Source organism: Canis aureus, chromosome 17 (genome assembly GCF_053574225.1).
Source record: "Canis aureus isolate CA01 chromosome 17, VMU_Caureus_v.1.0, whole genome shotgun sequence".
NCBI classification, from domain to species: domain Eukaryota; kingdom Metazoa; phylum Chordata; class Mammalia; order Carnivora; family Canidae; genus Canis; species Canis aureus.
Window position 1 is genome coordinate 44,897,116 of NC_135627.1, and position 27,722 is coordinate 44,924,837.

Here is a 27,722-nt window from a genome sequence, read left to right on the forward strand (position 1 = left end):
AATTCCCATAGATATGTATAAATCCATTCATTAATATTTAAATTACTAAAATTAAGTGATCACTTTCAAAGGATAGTAAATAAAGAGAAGGAAACAAGCTTTTATTCTGTCTTTCCTATATGACTAGACCACTGGATAACCAAATAATAGATGAGGGTAAGTGTCTATTTTTAAAAATATATTTAAGAGAATTTTTAAATGATAGGCTATCACCATTTGCAACACTCTCCACTCAATGAATTAATGGATTTATATAATGAGTATCAACGTCTGCTGACAAAAAGAGACAACCAGACATATATGCCTTCTATCAACTTGCTAAAATGTCAAACAGGAGTGTGACCAACCCTCTGAATCCTGTAGATTTTTAGGAAATAGAAAGATTAGTACATGTTAACTTAGCCAAGATTTAGAAAAGAGAATAGAACATGTTCACTTAGCCAAGAATATATAGTTAGTAAAATCTAGACAACAAGAAACTTGACAGTTCAAATTATCTAGGTCCTTCAACAAGAAAATTTTAAGGAAAAAAAAAGGGATGAGGTAGGTAGAGGTGGAGAGAAAAACTAGATTAAAAGAGAATCTAAAGACATCATTTTTTAATGAAAAAGACTAAGATACAGTGTATAAAGATATACTCTTGGGTGATAAAAAAAAAATGCAAGGATATAATTACCATAAAAGTCAGAATAGTGGCTAATCTAACAGAAGAGATCATTTGTAACTGGGACAGGCCTCACCAAGGGGATTCTGGGGTAGCTGAAAAGGTTCTATCTCTTAGGTTGGATGGCAGTTACAACGGTGACTATTCTAAAATAATTCACCTGAATAAATAAAAGAAGAAATGGAAGAAAAAAAAAAAAAGGAAAAAAAGCAACAGGAGATCCATGGCAGGGGCTGTGCATAGGTTGTGTCTATACAATCAGAAAAAGGCTGATTTAAGACTCTCAAGCACTTACCTTCCACCTCCAAAGAAACCTGAAAGAATATCAAAGCAGAGGTCAGCAGCAGGTCTTTGGTAGAAAGTGCTCTATTTCCCCAAGATCTCTGTGTGTTCAGATTTTTTGTCACAGTATTTTTGCAAGACTAGGTTACAGCACTCACTATAGATCCCACAATCAAAAAATGGAAAAACTGCCCTAGGAAAATTATACTTTATACTGACATGAAGAAAAGAATTTACCTCCCTGTCCCATCATCTCATGTAAAAAAATCCAAGAAGTTGAAATTGAAATGTTTCCAATGACTTTATTTTATTCTTTTGTTTCCTTCTTTCTATACCCCTAACTTCTATAATAAAATAGCTTTGGCATGGCAATATATTGTTATGTATTCTATAACAATATATGAAAGTATAATTTGATGAAATGGCAATTCTGAAGCCTGAAGCAACTACAAATGCTTAACAGAAGACAGGAGAAGATAGGAGAGGAGGAAGCCAATTTCTTGAATTGAATTTAAAACCATGCTGCGGTGTTACTCTTCTGCTGCTCCCCACAGCATTACTTGGACATGAATCCTCTCACTGTGGAAGGTAACAGGGGCACAGTCAGTAAACAGCATGCTCTGTCTACTACAGTCTGATGGGGCCCCTCGGGGGTCTTTTCACTATGCTTGCTGCCTTCTACTCCTGAGGAAGTCCGGACATGAGTTAGGGAGAAGGAAGAAAAGAGCATCTATTATCTATTTTGGCAGTGAAGCACATATGCAGGATCTTAACAAATGTCCAGTTCGTTATCTACTGTAGGTTCAAACCGATCGAGAGAGAGCTGGCTAGGTCAGCAGGCAGGGTGGCCTTCCTCCCTGGCGTGTGCTATGACCCCAGGCCTCCCTGACCCAGCCTCTCTCCACCTGAATCTGAATGGGATGGAGCTGCTGAGGCCAACACGAGAGGCCCTCGCCCCAACTCCCAAGTGTTCAGCTGAACCGGGAGCTCCAACCTCAGGGCCATAATGAAGTTTGCTTTGCCAGGAAAGAAAGGGGGGGCAGAGATCTAGGAGGTGTCCTACAAAGGAGTCACAGTCCTACGAAAGGCCTGGGGCCGCATTCCTGGTCTCCTGGATAACAGCATGCAAGCTCTCCTGGACCAGAAGAGACACTCCTCCAGATACTCCAGGAATTCTCTCCTGCTCCTCCGTGCCAATCACTCCTTTTAATCTCTCACTCCCACACTCCAATGCTAGCCCTTTGTTCTCTTCTAGTTGGCCTCCAGACAGAGATTTCAATCAGTCTCTTCTCTGTCTGGTTCTTTCACTGCTTAGGCAAAAATGATCCTTTTATTCTCCGTGGTGGTCTGACCTTCAAGTAGGATACCCAAAAAACAACCAAGCAACCCTGTAGCGGGAAAGATAATCCCCTGCTGGCATACCTCTTCAACCTTATTCTGCTAAAGCAGAAGCTTTTCCTTTTCCAGCTTTGAGTTACTGTATTAAAAACTTCCATGCACTGCTTTACCCTTAACATCTGGGGAGAAGGGTGGGGTCACCAAAGAGCTAATGCAAGGGGAATCAGTGTGTTTACAACTAATAAATTTTCAAATTTATATCCTATACATTTACATATATAAGCCTAACACACCTTTCTGTGTAGACTACTGCTTGAAAAATAATAATGGAAATCCCCAGGTAAACAACACTAAAGGGGGACTTATGAAGAGTAAGGAACCTCTGCTGTAAGAAAAGGTAGGGTGGGCTTCAGAAGCTGGGCTTTAGGAGGTCTCCATGAGACTTCAAGAGAGCATATGGTCACAGAAAGAGTTGTTTCAAAAAGGGCTTTGAAACATCAGGAAGGGTCATGAGCAGAATTCCTATATATAGTAGATGACTGATAAATAGTTGTTGAATGACTGAGGAATTATTAAAAATATACTGATGATACATGCCACAATTCAAATGTTTTTTTAAAAAGGTAACTATGTTCTGCAAGGAATTTCATCTTGATTTTGAGCCCATTGAACAAAAACAACCATCTTTGACTCGTCAATGATTATTACTCAGTCTCCCCCAGTTCTAGCCAGTACTTTTCAGGTATTCTCTCAGTTGCTTCAGGATTTGACCTCAGTAAATTAATTACCTCTTTTTCCTCCTTCCTTCTGATGGCCTCCTTGCCAACAACTTTCTAAGTTCTTACAGATTTGAAGCAGAGAGGTTTTGGCAGTAATGTGCTCTGGTCTAGCTTTGCCCTAGCTGGCTCAGCATCCTGCTAAAGTGAGTCTGGTCCTGCCTGTCTCCAACCTGCTCCAGACTCCAGCCACAGAGTCCCACATTCTACAGTCTTCTTGTCCTGACCCTCTGCTCTTACAGTCCTCTTAGCATTTGGGCATCCCCAACAAGTGCCATGAGAAAGGCTGACTCCCCAGATGACACATATATGCCATAGGAACCAGAAGTGCTAGCACAGACTGATTTGCTTAGACCCTTCTTCAGACATTTCAAAGCAACTGCAGTGAACAGCCCTACACACTGAATATACTGAATGTTCAACTTCATTAAAAGAGGTGCAGTCTTCTCAGGCCATGCCCTGAGAAACAAGGAAGGCCCCCTGTTCTAGATTCCCCAAATCTCCCTGGCCCTCCCTACCATTTCCCTCCTTCCCAAAGACTTGATTGTGGAGGTGGCAGAGGGGGATAGATTCAAGAATGAAGACAGTCTCACTTCTGGCTTTTCTCCTCTTCATTCCTCAGAACCCCTGCACCAGAAGCATTTTTCTTCTCCCCTTCGAACACCATTTATTTGTGTCACTGTTCTCCACTAGCATGAGAATATTAATTCCTACTCCCTGATGGTTGTAAAACTTGAAATAAATAATATGCAAAGCTTTCCTGCCTCTTCGGTGCTTCCTAATTTTTCCCCTAAATAGTGAGCTGCCTCAGTCCCAAAATCTGCTTGGACACTTAAATGCCCAAACCTAAAGACACATGTCCAGGCTCTCACAGTGAGCCAAAGGCAGAATCAGAACTAAAAGCCAGGACTGAAAAAAAAAAAAAGACTAAAAAAATTTAAAATAAATAAATAAATGCATGCATGCATGCATGCCAGGACTCCAGGTGCTTAACTAAACTTCTCAAAATTTTCCACAACAAAAACTGCTTCCCTAAAAGATGTTTTAAAAGAAAAGCGGAAACATGTGTTTATTCTTTCAGGAAACACATCTACTGAGAATCTCTGGTATATGAAGCACACTGCTCATTACTGGGGGAAAAAGAAAGTAGTAGGGCAATGAGGGGTCAAATTCACAAAGATGAAAAGGTACTTTTGTGTGCTCAAGAGAACTTTGAGCATTTGCTATTGCTTGAGCATTCTAGTGAGATTCCAGGCTGGAGAGATAACAGATGTAAGCAGGGGGAGCCTTAAAGCTGCCCTAACGAGCTCTAACTTGGGTAGAAGGGGAAATGCTTACTACTTGCAATATACCACTCTGGTGACAGTGCAGAGAATGCTCTGAGGACAAGATTAGAGATGAAGAAACCACATAATAGCTGTTGTAGTAACCCAGGTCAGGTATTATATGGGTTACAGTGAGTAGGAATAGGCATAGAGAGAGGAGAGAGGGTGGGAAAGACACAAAGAGGAAAAGATAGTTTTAAAGTGGGTCAAATGGGTAGTACTATTTTTACTTTTTTCTTTCTCTGAAGCCATAGTTAAGAGCTTCTTCCCACAAACTGAACTTGTGTAATTAAAGCACATTTTATATTAAAGCATGTTACAGAAAAACATTCCATGAATCAATGAATATGTAAGTATAAGAACAAATTTTGTGATTAAAAAGGCTTATATTTTCAAACAAATCTTTTCTTTTACTATATTGGCACATTTAAATTTTGATTTTGGCTTTAGAGTTGGGAAACCTGGATTTAAAGTTTGGTGCAGATATTTTTTTTAATCACTCTGAGTAGAATTTCACATTTGTGAAATTTAGTATAATTATTAGTCTATCAAAGGAGAGTTGGAGGACCAAATGAATTAGCAAATGAAAATAGAGTTCCCCACAAGCAAAGAAAATGTGTCCTATCTAACTTAAGCTTTTCCCAAGTATGGAAACAAGAAACCATCAAAATTCTTCTCCAGAAGCAAGCTAACTTCTATAACAATATCTGATCTAAACAATGGTTAAACTAAGTACTATTTTAAGCATTTTTCATGGATTATCTGTAATCCTCACAATAATAGCCAGTAAATGGTAGAGCTGGGATTCAAACACAGGCCGTCTGGCACTGACTCATGTGATCTTACCCATTACGCTCACAGCCTCTTAATAATATTATATGACTGGAACAAAATTTGTATACAAAAATAAGTACGCTGGGCAGCCCTGGTAGCGCAGCGGTTTAGCGCCGCCTGCAGCCAAGCGCGTGATCCTGGAGACCCGGGATCGAGTCCCACATCAGGCTCCCTGCATGGTGCCTGCTTCTCCCTCTGCCTGTGTCTCTGCTTCTCTCTCTAGCTGTGTCTCTATGAATAAATAAATTAAAAAAATAAAATAAGTATGCTTTCTGTGTAAAAATAACAACCAAATAAAAGTAAAATGGAAAAATAAGGAGAAAAGATAAAATGCCTACTATGCTTTAAAAGAAGTTTACATGAAGAAAACATTAAGGTACAACTAAAGAAGATACCTGTAATAAATTAAAAGAAATAACCTACACCTAGGTGGACAGATATCAAATCTATGTTAATACATGACCTCTAGAAAAATAACAACAGCCTACTTTTTTAAGAACTACTTCAACATGCCATCCAGACTAAGGAAGACCCGGAAACTTCCAGGCTACGTGAGCCATGGCCACGGCCGCATCAGCAAGCACCAGAAGCACCCAGGAGGCTGGGATAATGCTGGTGGCATGCATCACCACAGGATCAACTTTGACAAATATCACCCAAGTTACTTTGGAAAAGTTGGTATGAGACATTACCACTTAAAGAGGAACCACAGCTTCTGCCCAACTGTCAACCTTGATAAACTGTGGACCCTAGTTGTTGAGCAGACATGGGTAAATGCCACCAAAAACAAGACTGGAGCTGCTCTTATTATTGATGTGGTGCGATCAGGCTACTACAGTTTTGGAAAAGTTGGTAAGCTCCCCAAACAGACTGTCATCGTGAAGGCTAAATTCTTCAGTTAGAAGAGCTGAGGAGAAGATAAGGCGGGGGGGGTGGGGGGGGGTGGCCTGCATTCCAGTAGTTTGAAGCCACATAGGGAGAGGTTCATTAAATGCTAACAAGTGCTTTTCAAAAAAGTTTTTAATTTAAAAATAAAAAATATATAGAACTACTCTAATTGACAGTCAAAGCTCATATGGAAAAATAAAAAGGAAAGGAAAACCAAGAAAATTCAGAATAATAGAGGTGTTTACAATAAGATATTGAAACATATTTAAATTTACAGTAAGTAAAAATGCATAATAGTAAAATGTAAATAGATCTACGGACTATCCAGAAGTAGACCCAATTGGAATTTAACATGTGAAAAAAGTGACATTTTAGGATAATGGACAAAAAAGTATAGTTAGTATTCACTAACTGATGTTGGGCTAAAAGGATATACATAAGGACAACTACAATTCAATTTCTATCTTACCTTTTACAACATAAAAATCCCATATGGTGCAAAGATTTAACTATAAAAAGGAAATTAAAAGAAAAATATAAGAAAACACAAAAGAAAATGTTTTATAATGACAGAATGCAAAAACGATTTTTTTGTGCACCTGATCCAAGAAAAGAAAAGACATTGAAGTATGATAAACATAATCATTTTTTAAAGTAACATATAGGGGGAAATCCACCATAATTTAAATCAAAAGAGAAATGAAAAATTGGCCAAAACAATATAGCAACATAGATAAATGGCTTATTTCCTTAATATATAAAGCTATTCTATAAATCAATAAGGAAAATATCTAAAATTCTAAAAAATTAGTAAATAAGGGATATGAACCACTGCTAAAAAGAAATTAAAATGGACTTAAGTATATCTAGAGATGTTTAAATTATACTAATAAAAAGAAAAATTAAAGCTATCAAATACCTGCACAGTGGAAAAAAAAAAAAAAAAAAAAAAAAAAACATTAAAACCAAAATGCAACCTACTGAATAGAAGTTATTTGCAAATCATACATCCAAAAAGGGGTAAATATCCAAAATATTTAAACAACTTTACATCAATAAACAAACAACCTGATTAAAAAATAGAGAATAAATAGATATTTTTCCAAAAAAGACACAAAGAGGCCATCAGGCACATGAAAAGAAGGTCAACGTCTCTAATCATCAGGGACATAAAAATCAAAACCACAATAAGGTATTATCTGTCAGATTGGCTATTGTCAGAAAGACCAAAAAAATAACAATTTTGGTGAGGATATGGAGAAAAGGGAACCTTTATACACTGTTGGCTGAAATGTAAATTGGTGCATCCACTGTAGAAAACAGTAGGAGGTTCCTCCAAAATTAAAACTGTAACTACTAGGGCACCTGGGTGGCTCAGTCAGTTGAGTGTCAGCCTTCAGCTCAGGTCATGATCTCAGGGTCCTGGGATTGAGCCCTGTTTTGGGCTCCCTGCTCACTGGGAAGTCTGCTTCTCCATTTCCCTCTCTGCGCCTTCCCCTGATCATGCTCCTTCTCTCCCCAATATAAATAAATAAAATATTTTAAAATATATACATATATAACCACCATATGATAGGATAATACCACTTCTAGGTATTTATCCAAAGAAAACAAAACCAACTCAAAGATATATATACATCCCTATGTTCATCACAGCATTATATACACAATCAACATACAGAAGCAACCTAAACATCCATACATAAATGGATAGACAAGATGTGGTGCATATATATATACATATATATATATATATGCACATATATATACACATATACATGGTGGAATATTATTCCATTGTAAAAAAAAATGAAATCTTGCCATTAGCAGCAAAAGGGATATACATAACATAGAGGATATTATGCTAGATGAAAAAGTCAGAGAGAGACAAATATCATACCTTGTATGTAGACTCTAAAAATCAAAACAAATGAACAAACAAAATAAAACAGAAAGAGACTCACAGATACAGAAATCGACTATTGGTTACCAGAGGTAGGAAGGCTTATGTGAATGGGTGAAACAAAAGAAAGGGACTAAGATGTACAAAATTCCAGTTATAAAATAAATAAGTCACAGGGATATAATGCACAACATAGGGAATACAGTCAATAATATTGTAATAACTTTGTATAGTGACAGACGGTAACTACATTTATAGTGGGGATCATTTCATTATGTATAAAAAAATCAAACTTCCATGATGTACATCTGAAACTAATAGCATATTGTATGTCAACTGTACTTCCATAAAGTGGGAATAGCAGCCCCTTGATCCCAAAACTGTTGTGTGAATGAACATATAAGACAAAGACAGCTTGCTGATCACCAAACTCACTTCCTCTTTTTCCTTTTTTTTTTTTTTTAAGATTTATTTATTCATGAGAGAGAGAGAGAGAGAGAGAAGTAGAGACACAGGCAGAGGGAGAAGCAGGCTCCATGCAGGAAGCCTGACATGGGACTCGATCCCGGGTCTCCAGGATCCCGCCCTGGACTGAAGGCAGGGCTAAACCACTGAGCCACCGGGGCCGCCCCTCAGTTCCTCTTTTTCCAAGAGCACATTCAATTATACTTGCAAGCCTCTTTTTCCCTAAGATGTAGGGATATAACTGAACTCTAGTCAATGATTGGACCTGACCTCTAAAAGCCTTTCACATGCCGTCCTTTATGCTCTTTGCCCTCTTGCCAGACAGATATTACTGACCAGCTCAGCCTCAAATTCACATATTAAAGATTATAGGGCCTCTTTTAGTTGGGGTCCCTTTAATGACTGATGAGAGCAAAGATTCCCCTCACCACACAAACATATTGCTGATTTAGATCACTCTCCTTTGGGTCTAAAGAATATCTTTTGGGAGGGGAGGGGCAAGATGGCGGAAGAGTAGGGTCCCCAAGTCACCTGTCCCCACCAAATTACCTAGATAACCTTCAAATCATCCTGAAAATCTACGAATTCGGCCTGAGATATAAAGAGAGAACAGCTCAAATGCTACAGGGAGAAAAGTGCGTGCTTCTATCAAGGTAGGAAGACGGGGGAAAAAAGAAATAAAGAAACAAAAGGCATCCAAGAGGGAGGGGCCCCGCGAGGAGCCGGGCTAAGGCCGGGGCGAGTGTATCCAGGACAGGAAGCCCCGTCCTGCAGAAGCAGGAGCTTCACCAATCTTCCCAGCGGAAAGGCGCTCACAGGGAGTTAGAGCAGGACCCCAGGAGGGCGAGGATGCCCTCAGGCTCCCTGGGACCCTAAACAGACACCTGCGCCCCGGGGAGAGCCCCACACCCCGCGGCTGAGCTCCCTAAAGGGCTGCAGCATGCGCACAGCTGGACCCGGGAGCAGCTCGGAGGGGCTCAGGCGGAGGCTCTGCGGGGAGGGGGCTGCGCCTCTGGGAGCGGGAATCCAACAGCGCAGGCCCAGGAGCACAGGGCAGAACACAGCCCAGGATCTGGCCTCCCCCCAGGACAGGCAGAGGCCAGGAGGGCCCAGGACAGCAAGGACGCTCCTGCCCCAAGCTGAGCAGATCAGCGGCCCCGCCCCGGAGCCTCCAGGTCCCTGCAGACTGAGAGCTCCCTAGTTACTGCGGGAGCTGACTCTAGGGCTGCAGAGCTGGCTGCCGCCACTGTGGTTGTTCCTCCTGGGGCCTCACGGGGTACAAACCCCCAATGAGCCTCACAGGGGCCTCACCAGATAAACAGGATAAACATCACTCACTGAGCCCTGCACCAGGCAGGGGGCAGAGCAGCTCCCCCAAGTGCTAACACCTGAAAATCAGCACAACAGGCTCCTCCCCCAAAAGACCAGCTAGACGACAGGGGAAAAACAGATTGTTGACTAAGCAGAACTGGAAAGTTCCAGGGGAAGTCAAGGGACTTACAGTATACAGAATCAGAGGATACTCCCCTTGTTTTGTTTTGTTTGGTTTTGTTTTTTGCTTTTTGCTTTCTGTTTGCTTCCCCCACCCCTTTTTTTCCTTTCTTTCTTTTTTTTTCTTCCTTTTTTTCTTTTCTTTCCTTCTTTCTCTTCTTTTTCTCCTTTTCTCAACACAACCTGTTTTTGGCCACTCTGCACTGAGCCAAAGGACTAGAAGGAAAAACTCACCTCAAAAGAAAGAATCAGAAACAGTCCTCTCTCCCACAGAGTTACAAAATTTGGATTACAATTCAATGTCAGAAAGCCAATTCAGAAGCACTATTATAAAGCTTCTGGTGGCTCTAGAAAAAAGCATACAGGACTCAAGAGACTTCATGACTGCAGAATTTAGATCCAATCAGGCAGAAATTAAAAATCAATTGAATGAGATGCAATCCAAACTAGAAGTCCTAACGACGAGGGTTAATGAGGTGGAAGAACAAGTGAGTGACCTAGAAGACAAGTTGATGGCAAAGAGGGAAACTGAGGAAAAAAGAGACAATTAAAAGACCATGAGGATAGATTAAGGGAAATAAACGACAGCCTGAGGAAGAAAAACCTACATTTAATTGGGGTCCCAAGGGCGCCGAAAGGGACAGAGGGCCAGAATATGTATTTGAACAAATCATAGCTGAAAACTTTCCTAATCTGGGAAGGGAAACAGGCATTCAGATCCAGGAAATAGAGAGATCCCCCCCTAAAATCAATAAAAACCGTTCAACACCTCGACATTTAATAGTGAAGCTTGCAAATTCCAAAGATAAAGAGAAGATCCTTAAAGCAGCAAGAGACAAGAAATCCCTGACTTTTATGGGGAGGAGTATTAGGGTAACAGCAGACCTCTCCACAGAGACCTGGCAGGCCAGAAAGGGCTGGCAGGATATATTCAGGGTCCTAAATGAGAAAAACATGCAACCAAGAATACTTTATCCAGCAAGGCTCTCATTAAGAATGGAAGGAGAGATAAAGAGCTTCCAAGACAGGCAGCAACTGAAAGAATATGTGACCTCCAAACCAGCTCTGCAAGAAATTTTAAGGGGGACTCTCAAAATTCCCCTTTAAGAAGAAGCTCAATGGAACAATCCACAAAAACAAGGACTGAATAGATATCATGATGACACTAAACTCATATCTCTCAATAGTAACTCTGAACGTGAACGGGCTTAATGACCCCATCAAAAGGCGCAGGGTTTCAGACTGGATAAAAAAGCAGGACCCATCTATTTGCTGTCTACAAGAGACTCATTTTAGACAGAAGGACACCTACAGCCTGAAAATAAAAGGTTGGAGAACCATTTACCATTCGAATGGTCCTCAAAAGAAAGCAGGGGTAGCCATCCTTATATCAGACAAACGAAAATTTACCCCGAAGACTGTAGTGAGAGATGAAGAGGGACACTATCTCATACTCAAAGGATCTATCCAACAAGAGGAATTAACAATCCTCAATATATATGCCCCGAATGTGGGAGCTGCCAAATATATCAATCAATTAATAACCAAAATTAAGACATACTTAGATAATAATACACTTATACTTGGTGACTTCAATCTAGTGCTTTCTACACTCGATAGGTCTTCTAAACACAACATCTCCAAAGAAACGAGAGCTTTAAATGATACACTGGACCAGATGGATTTCACAGATATCTAGAGAACTTTACAACCAAACTCAACTGAATATACATTCTTCTCAAGTGCACATGGAACTTTCTCCAGAATAGACCAGATACTGGGTCACAAATCGGGTCTGAACCGATACCAAAAGATTGGGATCATCCCCTGGGTATTCTCAGGCCATAATGCCTTGAAATTAGAACTAAATCACAATAAGAAGTTTTGGAAGGACCTCAAACATGTGGAGGTTAAGGACCATCTTGCTAAAAGATGAAAGGGTCAAGCAGGAAATTAAGGAAGAATTAAAAAGATTCATGGAAACTAATGAGAATGAAGATACAACCGTTCAAAATCTTTGGGATACAGCAAAAGCAGTCCTGAGGGGTAAATACATCGCAATACAAGCATCCATCCAAAAACTGGAAAGAACTCAAATACAGAATCTAACCTTACACATAAAGGAGCTAGAGAAAAAACAGCAAATAGATCCTACACCCAGCAGAAGAAGAGAGTTAATAAAGATTCGAGCAGAACTCAACGAAATCGAGACAAGAACTGTGGAATAGATCAACAAAACCAGGAGTTGGTTCTTTGAAAGAATTAATAAGATAGATAAACCATTAGCCAGCCTTATTAAAAAGAAGAGAGAGGAGACTCAAATTAATAAAATCATGAATGAGAGAGATCACTACCAACACCAAGGAAATACAAACGATTTTAAAAACATATTATGAACAGCTATACGCCAATAAATTAGGCAATCTAGAAGAAATGGACGCATTCCTGGAAAGCCACAAACTACCAAAACTGGAACAGGAAGAAATAGAAAACCTGAACAGGCCAATAACCAGGGAAGAAATTGAAGCAGTCATCAAAAACCTCCCAAGACACAAAGTCCAGGGCCACATGGCTTCCCTGGGGAATTCTATCAAACGTTTAAAGAAGAAACCATACCTATTCTCCTAAAGCTGTTTGGAAAGATAGAAAAAGATGGAGTACTTCCAAATTCGTTCTATGAGGCCAGCATCACCTTAATTCCAAAACCAGACAAAGACTCCACCAAAAAGGTAAATTATAGACCAATATCCCTGATGAACATGGATGCAAAAATTCTCAACAAGATACTAGCCAATAGGATCCAACAGTACGTTAAGAAAATTATTCACCATGACCAAGTAGGATTTATTCCCGGACACAAGGCTGGTTCAACACCCGTAAAACAATCAATGTGATTCATCATATCAGCAAGAGAAGAACCAAGAACCATATGATCCTCTCAATAGATGCAGAGAAAGCATTTGACAAAATACAGCATCCATTCCTGATGAAAACTCTTCAGAGTGTAAGGATAGAGGGAACACTCCTCAACATCTTAAAAGCCATCTACGAAAAGCCCACAGCAAATATTCTCAATGGGACAGCACTGGGAGCCTTTCCCCTAAGATCAGGAACAAGACACGGATGTCCAAACTCACCACTGCTATTGAACATAGTACTGGAAGTCCTAGCCTCAGCAATCAGACAACAAAAAGACATCAGAGGCATTCAAATTGGCAAAGAAGAAGTCAAACTCTCCCTCTTCGCCGATGACATGATACTCTACATAGAAAACCCAAAAGACTCCACGCCAAGATTGCTAGAACTCATACAGCAATTTGGCAGCGTGGTAGGATACAAAATCAATGCCCAGAAGTCAGTGGCATTTCTATACACTAACAATGAGACTGAAGAAAGAGAAATTAAGGAGTCAATCCCATTTACAATTGCACCCAAAAGCATAAGATACTAGGAATAAACCTCACCAAAGAGGTAAAGGATCTATACCCTAAAAACTATAAAACACTTCTGAAAGAAATTGAGGAAGACACAAAGAGATGGAAAAATATTCCATGCTCATGGATTGGCAGAATTAATATTGTGAAAATGTCAATGTTACCCAGGACAATTTATACATTTAATGCAATCCCTATCAAAATACCATGGACTTTCTTCGGAGAGTTAGTACAAATTATTTTAAGATTTGTGTGGAATCAGAAAAGACCCCGAATAGCCAGGGGAATTTTAAAAAAGAAAACCATAGCTGTGGGCATCACAATGCCAGATTTCAGGTTGTACTACAAAGCTGTGGTCATCAAGACAGTGTGGTACTGGCACAAAAACAGACACATAGATCAATGGAACAGAATAGAGAATCCAGAAGTGGACCCTGAACTTCATGGTCAACTAATATTCGACAAAGGAGGAAAGACTATCCACTGGAAGACAGTCTCTTCAATAAATGGTGCTGGGAAAATTGGACATCCACATGCAGAAGAATGGACATCCACATGCACCTCTTCTCATGGACCCACCCGCAGGGTGTCGGGAGCCCCACCGAAGGGCCAAGGAGGGAGGAGGCTGAGGAGCGTGAGGCAGATGCCCCCCGCCGCAGTCAGGCTTCTCCTGCCTCCCATCTCTCGTCTTCTTAGAGTTTTATTCCTTTCCTTTTTTTGAGATTTTTTTTCCCGTGTGTTTATTTTTTATTATTTTTCAAGATAAGGAGAAAGAAAGTACCCAGCAAATGGGCATTTAAAAAAAAAAAAAAAGAAAAAAAACAGTCTCTTGCACCATCCACAAAGATAAACTCAAAATGGATAAAAGATCTAAATGTGAGACAAGATTCCATCAAAATCCTAGAGGAGAACACAGGCAACACCCTTTTTGAACTCGGCCACAGTAACTTCTTGCAAGATACATCCACGAAGGCAAAAGAAACAAAAGCAAAAATGAACTATTGGGACTTCATCAAGATAAGAAGCTTTTGCACAGCAAAGGATACAGTCAACAAAACTAAAAGACAACCTACAGAATGGGAGAAGATATTTGCAAATGACGTATCAGATAAAGGGCTAATTTCCAAGATCTATAAAGAACTTATTAAACTCAACACCAAAGAAACAAACAATCCAATCATGAAATGGGCAAAAGACATGAACAGAAATCTCACAGAGGAAGACATAGACATGGCCAACAAGCATATGTGAAAATGCTCTGCATCACTTGCCATCAGGGAAATACAAATCAAAACCACAATGAGATACCACCTCACACCAGTGAGAATGGAAAAAATTAACAAGGCAGGAAACCACAAATGTTGGAGAGGATGCGGAGAAAAGGAAACCCTCTTACACTGTTGGTGGGAATGTGAACTGGTGCAGCCACTCTGGAAAACTGTGTGGAGGTTCCTCAAAGAGTTAAAAATAGACCTGCCCTACGATTTAGCAATTGCACTGCTGGGGATTTACCCCAAAGATACAGATGCAATGAAACGCCGGACACCTGCACCCCGATGTTTCTAGCAGCAATGGCCACAATAGCCAAACTATGGAAGGAGCCTCAGTGTCCATCGAAAGATGAGTGGATAAAGAAGATGTGGTTTATGTATACAATGGAATATTACTCAGCCATTAGAAATGACAAATACCCACCATTTGTTTCAACGTGGATGGAACTGGAGGGTATTATGCTGAGTGAAATAAGTCAATCGGAGAAGGACAAACATTATATGGTCTCATTCATTTGGGGAATATAAATAATAGTGAAAGGAAATAGAAGGGAAGGGAGAAGAAATGGGTAGGAAATATCAGAAAGGGAGGCAGAACATGAAGACTCCTAACTCGGGAAACGAACTAGGGGTGGTGGAAGGGGAGGAGGGCAGCTGGTGGGGGTGAATGGGTGACAGGCACTGAGGGAGGCACTTGACGGGATGAGCACTGGGTGTTATTCTGTATGTTGGCAAACTGAACACCAATTAAAAATAAATTTATTATTTAAAAAAAAAAAAGAATATCTTTTGGGATGCCTGGGTGGCTCATCGGTTGAGCATCTGCCTTTGGCTCAGGGTGTGATCCTGGAGTCCCAGATCAAGTCCCGCATCGGGCTCCCTACATGGAGCCTGCTTCTCCCTCCGCCTGTGTCTCTGCCTCTGTGTCTCTCTCATGAATAAATAAAGAAAATCTTTAAAAAATAAAAAATAAATAAATAAAGAATAACTTTTAGGGGCAATGGTTACGTCAAGCTCTTACTGTTTGCTACCATTACCATAACTATACTGTTTTTGTTATTAGCACATAATTTATCTCTGAAAGATATATAAGAATCTAGGAATACTGTTTGCTTCTGGCAAAAGAGATTGTCAGGCCTTTTACATCTCCTGAATTTTGTACATCTGCATTCCGACATACATACATCCTGTACTACACTGTGATCAATTAGCCCTGAAATCTCAATCTTAACACATCCGAAGTTTATTTCTCATTAACATCAGAGTCTGACAGGGAGCTGGAGACTCTCTGCCTGCAGCTCCTCCACAAGGTGACTCAAGAACTCAGACTGCTTCATCTGCCACCTCCTTCACTGACTGCAGTACAAAGGGGAGAAAGAGCAATGGAAAAGGCACACCCTTTCTCCCCTGCCATCACTGCTCCCATTTCACTGCCATGACCCCACTGAGATTCTGGGACCTGAGAAATGTAGTTCAGCCCTATGTTCCTGGAAATTCAATATCTGGATGAACACCTGCCCTTTCCCATGATGTCTTAGGAACCCTGACAACACAAAAGAAACAAGCAGAGGGTACTTTCTTGGCCATTTGCTATGCTACAATGTTTCCTTTAACTGAGCACATATAGATTTAGGAACCTGTCTGTATAAAAGCATGGTATATGAAAGCTTAGGCTACTCCAGGTCTATCTGACAATTGATATAAGATACAACTAAAAAGAGCTTAGGAATTACTTTAGTCTTCATATCTTACACTCTATCATAAGAGCTTTTTGTGTGCTTTCAATTTTAATATCTCTACTCAAGAGTTGAGGAAGCTCACTTCTCAGCACTTTAATGAGAAAGTTAAAGCTGCTATTAGATGTTTTCACCGGCAATTTTCTCAAGTACAAAAAAGGAAGGCAGGTCACCTTTCTTGAGATGAAAAGCAATGACCACGTTATACTGACCACAGTTGTCCATGGATGAGCAAGCCCCTATTCGCCTAAGTGTCCCTGGACTTTGAAATCAGAAGAGAGGTCACACATCTCTGCTTGGACAGAGACTTCATCAGGGGGCTCAGAACTAGTAGGAGTAACAGCTACCGATTTCTTGATATTATCATTAAAGAAAAACTTTTGGGCTGTAAAATTCTGATATTTGTCTCTTTCATTGGCTTAGTCATTTTTTAAAACTATTACTTTAGATACTATCAATTAAAGGAGTATTAAGCAATTAACTGACAATTAGACAATTGGATTCTATCAATTATAACATATAATACCCTTTTTAATGAGGTATAACTGACGGAACGTTATATTACTTTCAGGTGCACAATGCAATGATTCGATACTTGTAGAGACTGCTAAATGATCACTACAGCAAGTCCAGTTAACATCCATCACCACACATAGTCACAAATTTTTTTCCTTATGATGAAAACGTTCAAGACCCACTCTCCTAGGTACTTTCAAATATGCCATACGGTATTATTGACTATAATCACCATGCTGTACATTGCATACTCATGACTTTCCAAGTATCCCCTTACAAAATGAGTAACTCATACCTGTTTTGTTTGTATGTATTTTTTTATTGGAGTTCAATTTGCCAACATACAGCATATAACCCAGTGCTCACCCCATCATGTGCCCCCTTGGTGCCCATCACCCAGTCACCCCAACCCCCCACCCCCCTCCCCTTCCACTACTCCTTGTTCCTTTCCCAGAGTTAGGAGTCTGTCATGTTCTGTCTCCCTTTCTGATATTTCCCACTCATTTTCTCTCCTTCCCCCTTTATTCTCTTTCACTATTTTTTATATTCCCCAAATGAATGAGACCATATAATGTTTGTCCTTCTCCGATTGACTTACTTCACTCAGCATAATACCCTCCAGTTGAAGGAGGGTATTATGCACGTTGAAGCAAATGGTGGGTATTTGTCATTTCTAATGGTGAGTAATATTCCATTGTATACACAGACCACAGCTGCTTTACCCACTCATCTTTCGATGGACACCGAGGCTCCTTCCACAATTTGGCTATTGTGGACATTGCTGCGGTAAACACTGGGATGCAGGTGTCCTGCCGTTTCACTGAATCTGTATCTTTGGGGTAAATCCCCAGCAGTGCATTGCTGGGTCGCAGGGCAGATCTATTTTTACCTCTTCGAGGAGCCTCCACACAGTTCCCCAGTGTGGCTGCACCTGCTCACATTCCCGCCAACAGTGCACACACCTGAGAATCAGCACACCGGGCCCCTCCCCCCAGAAGACCAGCTGGAAGGACATACCTGTTTTTCTACGGCAGAGGAACGCCTCTCACCGACAGTTCCGTTGTTCAGTCGGGAGCGATGAAGGGGAGTGGGTGAAGACGCCATCTTCCCCATCACCGGGTGCTGACAGCCGAGCTCCGTCAGAGATAAGGCTCCGAGACACACGACGTTCAGGGGAAAGGTGCAAGGAACAGGCAGCAATGGTCTCCTGAGATGAACTTTAGACGCCCCCGCAGCTGCCTGGAGGAAAAGTGACACGAAGGACACAGTGGAGCGGTGCTTTGGGGCTGCCGCAGTCTAAGAAGGCCCCCGCGCCCCAGGGGAGCACAGGGCTGCGCGCCCTCCGCCGGCACAGCCGCCATCTTTCCAGACCCCGTGGGGCTAGAGATTTGCGGCCCGCGCATGCGCAGTTCGCTCCCCAGCTCCTGCCTCCGGCGTCGCTGCCCCCTCAGCCTGTGGGCCGCCGCCTTTCCCACTCACCTTTCCCGGCCTCTGGGGAGAAGCACCGCGGCACCGTGACTCTGAGTGAGGGAGCGAGGCGGCCACGAGGACTGGGGTTTGCGTGCGAAGTGGCCTGAGCCACAGGCCTTTGGGACAAGTCTGAGAGGAACGCCTTCCACTCCGCTGCGCAGCCAGGTTTTTCTCGTCCCACGGGAACTCCTGAGATCCCGCGAGATTCGGTTTCCTCCGGGACGCGTGCTGGGGCCGCGTGTGCCTCGTGGCCGAACGTACCCTTTGCTGACCCGCCCCTGATGCTCAGTCGCTGTGTCCCCAGCGGTGCTGCACGCCCTGCCCGCCCCCTCAGGACCCGCGCTCTCTCCGACCCCTGCAAGCGCCTGATTCCACTGCACCCTGTGTCCCTTCCTGTAAAACAGAAAGGGGAGGGGATGAACTAACTCCCTGATCTTGAGGTCATGAATTCTTTTGAAATAATGTGTTACCTGTTCAAATAATAATTAACAAATTTCCTGATTTGTCTTTTTTTTTTTTTTTTAGATTGTATTTACTTATTCATGAGAGACACAGAGAGAGAGAGAGGCAGAGACACAGGCAGAGGGAGAAGCTGGCTCCATGCAGAGAGCCCGACGTGGGACTCGATCGCGGCCCCCCGGGGAATCAGGGCCTGGGCCAAAGGCAGATGCTCAACCGCTGAGCCACCCAGGTGCCCCTTAAATGAACACATCAGACTGAAAATTTAATGTAGATATTGATCCCTGGATTCACCTTTGCGCTCTCTCTATGGAAGAGGCATTTCCTGCTGTTCTCTGCTGCATTTCTCTGTCCTCTTGCAGGTCACTCAATTGTGGCCAAAAGGCTGTGAGCAGAAGTAAGGTGTGTCAGTTCCAGACCAAAGTATTTGGGAACCAGTGCGTGGCTCTCTTTTCCTGTGATGGGGACCTGGAAGCCTCCTGTTTTAGATGGCAGAGTTACAAGGCGTTACAGGCCCCGACCTTGGAGTCAGCATTTGAAAAGGAACTGGTCTGCAGAATTTCCAGATCTGTGGTGCATTTTGCATGACTGAGAAATAAACCTTTGTGTGTTAAGTCACTAACATTTACAGGCTTGTTTGTTACTACAACATAGCCTAGCCTCAACTATCTAGACTATTTCCAATTCCTTAATACATCTGAAGAACCTATTCCAGTGTAATTCAATTAACAACACATTAAATATCTACTATATACAAATATGCTAGGTAAATAGATGACAAATGCTATGCCTGCATAAAGTAAATATTCAATAGAAACAGTAAAAGTTAGACGTGGTTAGAATAAGGAAATAAAGCATTATCTTTCCAGGAATTTCCAAACTAGTTTCAACACACCTTTATTTTATTTGGATAAACATTTATTAAATGCATGTTATGGACAAAATATCTACTAGGCAGATGACTGCAAAGATGAAGACACAACTCCTGTTCTTACAGGTCTGTCAGACCAGTGGAAGAGACAGACAAACTCACAGACGATTACCAAACAGTGTGTCCAGTCCAGCAGAAGTCAGCATGAGGTGCTGTAGGGGGGACTATCTCAAACTAGAAGGATCCTGGAAGGCTTCCCCAAGGATACGATTCCTAAAGAGCAATAGTTAAATTGATTCTAGTTCTTTGTTTTCCACAGAGGACAGCTATCAACACAAGATGTTGCTTTTCTATTCAGCTGGAATTTGATGTGTTTAAAGAACTTGGCTCTTGAAGAAAATGGGGTAAAATACTGACTATGGTTCTTGGAATTTTAATTTTCTTTAAGCAATTAGGAATGAACATAAGATTCTTATCAATTCTCAAGGTGTCTGGATGGCTCAGTTAAGCGTCCGACTCTTGATTTCAGCTCAGGATCTCTGGGTTGTGAGATTGAGCCTCGCATCCAGCTCAGCTCTGAGTGGGGAGTCTGCTTGGGATTCTCTCTCTCCCTCTGCTCATCCCCCCACCCCCTGGCACCAGGGGAGTAGAAATATAGGCAAAGGGAATCCATTCAGTGGCTTTGTATCTTCTTTGTAAAAGGAATTCACTGCTTTGCTTACTTAAGTAAAAAAAATGTTGTTGGGAAAAAAGTAAACATCAACATTCTGTCAATTTCATGTTCATGGGAGGTGCCATCTCTGGAGCATGTTCTTTTCCACCTGAATAAACAACATTGATTTTAAAAACTCTGAGGTTAGGAAATCATCTGAAACAGTCCCCTAACTTTAGTCAAATTAATTGTTTTGTCAATTTAATTGTTTTATTTTACAGACTATGAAGTGAATTCCAGAAATGTTAGCATTATTGGAAAGTAAGAATTGTAATAAGGATTAGAACTCAAAATTTCTCATTCCAGGTGAGATAGTTTCACTAGACTTTAACTTCAACCATTCAGAACCCAAAGTGTAATACCTCAGGAAACTGAAGAGGAAAATAGATCAGTTGAGTGACTATAATCCTGGAAACTAATATATCTGAATGTTAAACACTGTTCTGGCCCTGATTTGTTCTATGCTAATGTCCAAGTCATTTATCATTTTAGGATTTCTCATACTCTAACAATAGAAAACCAAAGCACTTTATAAGGATATTAATCCTACTTGCTTCTTGGGGATGCAATAATAATGTAAAGTTCTTTGAAATGGCAAGTACTAGAAGGAAAAATATCTGATTCAATGTTCTATTCCTATTTCAATATCAAAGCCCAATGCGCGAGTTAAAGACAGAATGAAATCACTTGAAATCAAATGGTTGATGAAATTTCCCAAAGCTCAGCTGTATCTCATTACATCAGATCCTTTAGTTCCTAGGCTTTGCAACTATTACAGAAAAAAAAGAAAAAAAAAAAAAAAGATTACCCTGTTTAGAAGATAGACTGACATTCTTCCCTTCATTGTGCATTACCTCATACATTTGGCTCTTAACATTATTCCAAACCTTCTTAGATTTAATAATAGGTGTGTGTGCATGTGTGTGTGAGAGAGAAAAAGAGCATACAATGTTCAAAGCAAAGCAGGTGCTCACGGAATCTGAAAAACGCACTCTTTCTTCTTTTCACAGAAGGAATTCCATTTCTCCAGACATTTTAAATATTTTTTTCAAGAAGTTTTTTTCTGCTTCCTTAAACAAAAATGAAAATCTGACATCAGGATAATGAGTGTTGTAAAAATGAAAGGTGAATGATACAAGTGCTTTAAAGCAGAGAACCATTTAAAGGACTGGTCAGTCCAGTCTCCAAATATTTGCTCCTATTCCACTGCAAAATCTAGAGTCCTTCCTTGTACAATTATGTAGAGCCACAAAGCTTCCATGAGTTTATAGACAGGGATTTTAACTTCTAGCATGTGACCTAATGAAATAACCACTCAGCTGCTATCTGCAGTAATAAAAAGCCAACATCATCAATCCCAGGTTTCAAAAGCACCACATTTTCTTCTGTGATTCATGTGAAATTCATTTCCTAAAAAGGGGATTGATAAAGGAATTAAATGGATTACTTCAAAAACAGCAAGAGTAAATCAGGGAGAAACTTCCAAGAAAGCAGGGAGCAGTTTAGGATTCTTACAAGTGTGCTGGCATTTTACAAATGCCACACATTGATTTAAGTACTCCAAATAATGCAGAACAACACAGGGTAGAAGGCGAAAGTTTAGGAAAAAAGAAGCTGAACAGGAAGCTATATCCACTATAAGGATCAGATCTTGAGAAACTGGGAACAGATGTAAATGGGTTTAAACTTTTATCTGCTGGATATTTTTAGCAAGAGATCGATGTAATAAGGTGTGTGTTTTAGGAACATAAATTATACATAAAATTCAGAAAGAAAAGTTAGGAGGCTAATGTGATATTTGGGAAGAAGTTGATGAAGAGTGAGTCACATCATTAACATTTGGGATGAAGAGGAAAGAATGAATTCAAGAAATAGTCAAGAGGCAGATCTGAGAAGTGGGAGTGAAAAGACAGGTGAGAGAATCTCAAAATCCCTGGAAATTTGATGTCCATTTATACTCTGAGATTGGACAACTCACTGGAAGGTGATGCCATTCACAGGAAGAATAGTTGCATGATGAGGATAAGGGACATGTACTGAACACCTACCATGTGCCAGGTGGTGTTTTGGGAGCTAGTATTACCATGTTGAACAGGCAAATGGATAAATAAACTGTGGTACATCCAGACAAGGGAATATTATTCAGCCCTAAAAAGAAATGAGCTATCAAGCTATGAAAAGACATGGAGGAAACTTAAATGTATATTATTAAGTGAAGAAACCAATCTAAAAAGACTATCTACTGTATAATTCCAACTATATGACATTCTAAGGAAAGCAAAACCATAGAGAGAGCAAAAAGACCAGCAGTTGCCAAGAATTTGGAGGGAGGGAGGGATGAATATGTGGAGCACACAGGATTTTTAGGTCAGTGACACTACTTTCTATGATACTATAATGATGGTTATATGTCATTATCCATTTGTCAAAAGCTATAGAATATAAAACACTAAAAATGAACCTTCTTAATGTAAACTATGGACTTTGTGTGATGATGTATCCATGTAGGTTCAATTACAATAAATGGATGTGGATAATAGAGGAGGCTCCACATGTGTGGTGGCAGAGGGTATATGGGAAATCTTTGGCTCTCCCTCTCAATCTTGCTGTCAACCTGAAACTGCTCTAAAAAATGAAGTCTATTTTATAAAAACTATGTCCTCTGGGAGAAGAGAGGAGCTATACACATTCTAAGAGGGGGATCTTTCATTCTAGAGTAAAAAACAAATTATAAACAAAGACAAATCATTGATTGCCAATGAACAAAGAAAAAAAGGAGGAAAGGAAGCTGTTTCTGTACTGGACTATCAAGAGAATAACTATTACAAAATTGGATCAGAGAACAGTATGTGTGAAATGCAGGGGATCCTCAGAGTACTCCCATGTTCTGTTATGAGAAAAATAGTGGCTATAATATATAATATTAGATATATTATTTCCTATATATATCAGATACTTTACACATACACATTGGCACACACATACACACATTCTGTGGAGGAAAAATACAGTAGGAAAAGGGGTTAGAAAATGCAGGGAGGGTAAGGTTCCTTTTGAAATAAGGTGGCCATTAAACTGAATATGGAAGGCCTCATTGATTCAGGGACATTTGAACAGAAACCTAAGCACTATTGATACCTGGGAAAAAACATTCCAGGAAGGACCTAAGTATGAAGTCTCTGAGGCAAAAGTATGTTAACATGTTCAAAAACATGACACAAGGGGATCCCTGGGTGGCTCAGCGGTTTAGCGTCTGCCTTTGGCCCAGGGCGTGAACCTGGAGTCCCGGGATCAAGTCCCACATCGGGCTCCCTGCAGGGAGCCTGCTTCTCCCTCTGCCTGTGTCTCTTCTCTCTATGTGTCTCTCATGAATAAATAAATAAAATCTTAAAAAAAAAAAAAAAAACATGACACAAAGTCCAGAGTTGCTAGGGTGGAATGAGCCAGAGGTTTTAGGACAAAGAAGCAGATAAAAGTAGACTGTTCCAATAATTAAAGGATTTTATAAGGATTTGAGACCTTACCCTGAAGGAGATAAGAAGTCCTGGAAAAATCCAGAGCAGAAGAATGGCATGATCAGTCTTGCATTTTAACTGGCTCTAACTGCTGCCTTGAGAATAAATCAGGAGGAGAAAAAAAGGCAGAACCAAGAAGAATAATCATAATTATGAGTTGATGGCAGTTTTTCAGGCCAAATATGATGGCAATTTAGACCACCGTGACAACAGTGGTGAGAAAAGATTGGATTTTAAAATGCATTTTGCTGACAGAATTTTCTGATGCCTGTGAGATGGGCTATCAAAAACAGAAGTCAAGATGACTCCAAGTTTTTGGTCTAAGCATCTAGAAGTCTGAAATGGCCATTTACTGAAGAGGGAAAGCTGTAGAAGGAACAGAACTGGGGATAGGTAGGAAGATTAGGAATTTGGTTTTGGACATATTAAGTTCTTGGCAGACATCCAAATGAAGACATGAAGACCAGGGTTGAGGCCTGAGATAGAGGATTAAATTTTGGCATCATCAGCACACACAAAGTTAAATAAGTCCATGAGAGTAAATATTATCTAAGAAGTGGAAATAAAAAGGGAAGAAAAAGTTCAAAAACTGAACTCTGGGACACTCCACCAATGAAGTTTGGAAAGATATGGAATAAGCAGAAAAAGGGATTGAGAAGAAACCATCTGTTTCACAGAAAGACAGAGACAGAGAGACCTTGGCCAAGTGAAAAAAAGGGTTACAAGAAGGAATAAATGATCAACTGACAGGTGAAGTAATATGAGGAATTAGAACTGCCTGTTAAAATTAGCTTTGGGGCAGCCCCGGTGGCGCAGCGGTTTAGCGCCGCCTGCAGCCCGGGGCGTGATCTGGAGACCCTGGATAGAGTCCCGCGTCAGGCTCTCTTCATGGAGCCTGCTTCTCCCTCTGCCTGTGTCTCTGCCTCTCTCTCTCTCTCTCTCTCTCTCTCTCTCTCTCTCTGCATCTCTATGAATAAATAAATTAAAAATCTTAAAAAATAAAATAAAATTAGCTTTGGGAGAGCCACCGTGGAACTTCAGGAGAAAGTGCTGGGGAGAAACCGTGCTGGGGAGAAACCTGATTGAAATGAATCCCAAAGAGAAAAGAAAGGATAGGAACCAGACACATTGATGATAGACAAATATCTTAAAGAGTTTTACTATAACTGGAAGCAAATAAATATACTGGTGGCTGAAAAGGGTTGTAGATTTAAGAATGTTTGTCGTTTAAATGGAAGAAAACTTTGTTTGCCTGGTGGGAATGATCTACTCAAGAGGAGATAATTTATGATACAGAGGAGAAAGAAGACAATTGCAATGTCAGTGTTCTTAAGATAATTGTTTAGAATTCAGTCAGTCAAGCAGAGACATGATGACCAATATGGGAATAAAAAAATTTATTTAGAAATTAGAATTTATACTTATGTAGAAGATGCCGAGAAAGTGAAGGTCTTCAAGGGAAATTTGTAGGGCCAGAGTACAAGTTAGTAGTCAGCCTGCCTAGATGGCATGGAGCGTGTGGAAAAATCTAAGAAAACAATATTTCTAGCTGCCAAAATAGGACCACAAAGGAGGAGCTCATGGAGGGATCTATGGAAGAGGCTGTTTCTGTGTAGCTACCACCTGTGTAGGTTCACAGCCAAGCATCTGGTGGTTGGCCTGGAGCCACTACTGGTCAACAAGGCCAGCAGTTAAGAAGATGAGCTGCACATGGAACAGAGGAGAGTGAAGACCAGCTGAGACCACTAGACACCCCACATCTGATGGTAACAGTATCTGAGCACTGCAACTTTCCTAAAGCAAAGGCTTCTAATTCACTTCTGCCTACTAAATCTTGTGCAACTTCACCTTTTGGCCACTTCTAATCTAGCCATACATGGGAATCTAGAAAATGTAGTTCCTAAATTAATAACAGTATAATCCAGGACTTTTCACTCCTTTCAACTTAGCATCCACAAATGACTCTTTTAGCCATGCTTAACTTTCAAATAAAGATAGTGGCAAAAGGATGCTTCTACTTAATAAATGCAACTGTTGGGATCCCTGGGTGGCACAGCGGTTTGGTGCCTGCCTTTGGCCCAGGGCGTGATCCTGGAGACCCGGGATCGAATCCCACGTTGGGCTCCCGGTGCATGGAACCTGCTTCTCCCTCTGCCTATGTCTCTGCCTCTCTCTCTCTCTCTCTCTCTCTCTCTCTCTCTGTGTGTGTGTGACTATCATAAATAAATAAATGCAACTGTCACACAATTAAAAACTGACAACCCTCTCCCAAAAGAGAATACATATACTTAATTCATCTCTAGGTGAAATTCATTCCTCTTCTACCTGAGTCACACTCTTGCTTTGATAGCTTGTAAGTTAAATGCTGAGATATAAAATTAACTACTATTAATCTTATATTAGTGAAAAGACAAGTTACTACAGTTATCAACCTGTCAGCAAGTAGGAGAAGAAAAGAGGGAAAAAGAAATGCTTTAATTGATTATATATACAAATATATTTATATAGAAGCAAGAAAGAGGGCAGCCTGGGTGGCTCAGCAGTTTAGCGCCATCTTCAGGCGTGATCCTGGAGACCTGGGGATGAAGTCCCACATCAGGCTCCTTGCATGGAGCTTGCTTCTCCCTCTGCCTGTGTCTCTACCTCCCTCTGTGTGTGTGTGTCTCTCTCATGAATGAATAAATAAAATCTTAAAAAAAAAAAAAAGCAAGAAAGAAAAACACCTAACTCTATAACTTCTATAACTAGTCCCATAGTCATACTGGTATTTGTTGTGTCCTTCCTCTACTATCTACTCTATGTTGACTTTGTCCTCACCAAGTACTTCCACTGGTTATGGTTCCTTGCTTATGGAGTGACAGAGAGTTTTATTTCAGTTAGGAGTGGTTTCCCATTATTTCTATCACAGAGCATGGGAGTACTAAAAGGCGCCCCCATGGTTCTTCAGCATTATATATATATATATATATATATATATATATATATATATATCCAATTGTGTGATAGCTCTTTTCTTGATAATCAGGATAAATCACCTCAACAATAACCATTTCTTTTTCCTTTTTCCTTTTTTCTTTTCTTTCTTTCTTTCTTTCTTTCTTTCTTTCTTTCTGCCCTCTGTTTCACTAGTATGAGAAACACATTGCCAGGTGACTGCTGATGAACAAACTTTCTTTTAATGTTGAATACGAGAAGCAGCACCATATATTAGTCAATAACTTAGAGCATAGTCCATATCCTGGACATTACTCCAGCCTCACAAAGCTTTATTACCCTGAAGGTGATATAAATGAGTCTTCAAAAGGATATTTCACCATCCCACCAAATAAATATGTTCCTCTAGGGTAAGGGAGATGATGGTAAGACCAGTGAATTTCATGAGCACAAGCCAATATCCTATAAAAATGAGTTGCTTTGTCAGAAGCAATGTTTTGTAAGATACCATGACAGTGAATAAGGCATTCTGCAAATCCAGGATGGTAGATTTGTCAGAAGCATTGTAAGCAGAGACGGCAAATCCACATGCAGATTATCTATTTCGATGAAAACAAAATGCTGTCTTTTCCAAGATGGACATGGTCCAGCATAATCATCCTGTCACCAAGTGACTGCCTGGCTCTCCCAGAAACTGGTGATAAATCAGGAACTCAATGTTGATCTTTTCTGTTGGCATATTGGACATTTAGCACTGGCTGTAGACAAATCAGTCTTAATAAGTAGAAATCCATGTTGCTGAGCCATACATAATTTCCATCCCTGCCACCATGGCTCA

General features: G+C 40.6%; 1 protein-coding gene and 1 pseudogene across 1 annotated transcript in view; one reads left to right on the forward strand and one right to left on the reverse strand.

The window, feature by feature from the left end:
• LOC144287639 (uncharacterized) overlaps nucleotides 1–27,722 on the reverse strand; it is a 53,928-nt gene that overhangs the window by 16,958 nt on the left and 9,248 nt on the right. Inside the window, exons 2-3 of the mRNA XM_077854816.1 lie at nucleotides 18,403–18,671; nucleotides 17,973–18,162 (exon numbers count right to left, since the gene is read on the reverse strand). Coding sequence (XP_077710942.1) covers nucleotides 17,973–18,162; nucleotides 18,403–18,671 — 459 coding nt within the window. The remainder of the gene's footprint in view (nucleotides 1–17,972; nucleotides 18,163–18,402; nucleotides 18,672–27,722) is intronic.
• LOC144287944 (large ribosomal subunit protein uL15 pseudogene) lies at nucleotides 5,729–6,125 on the forward strand (annotated as a pseudogene).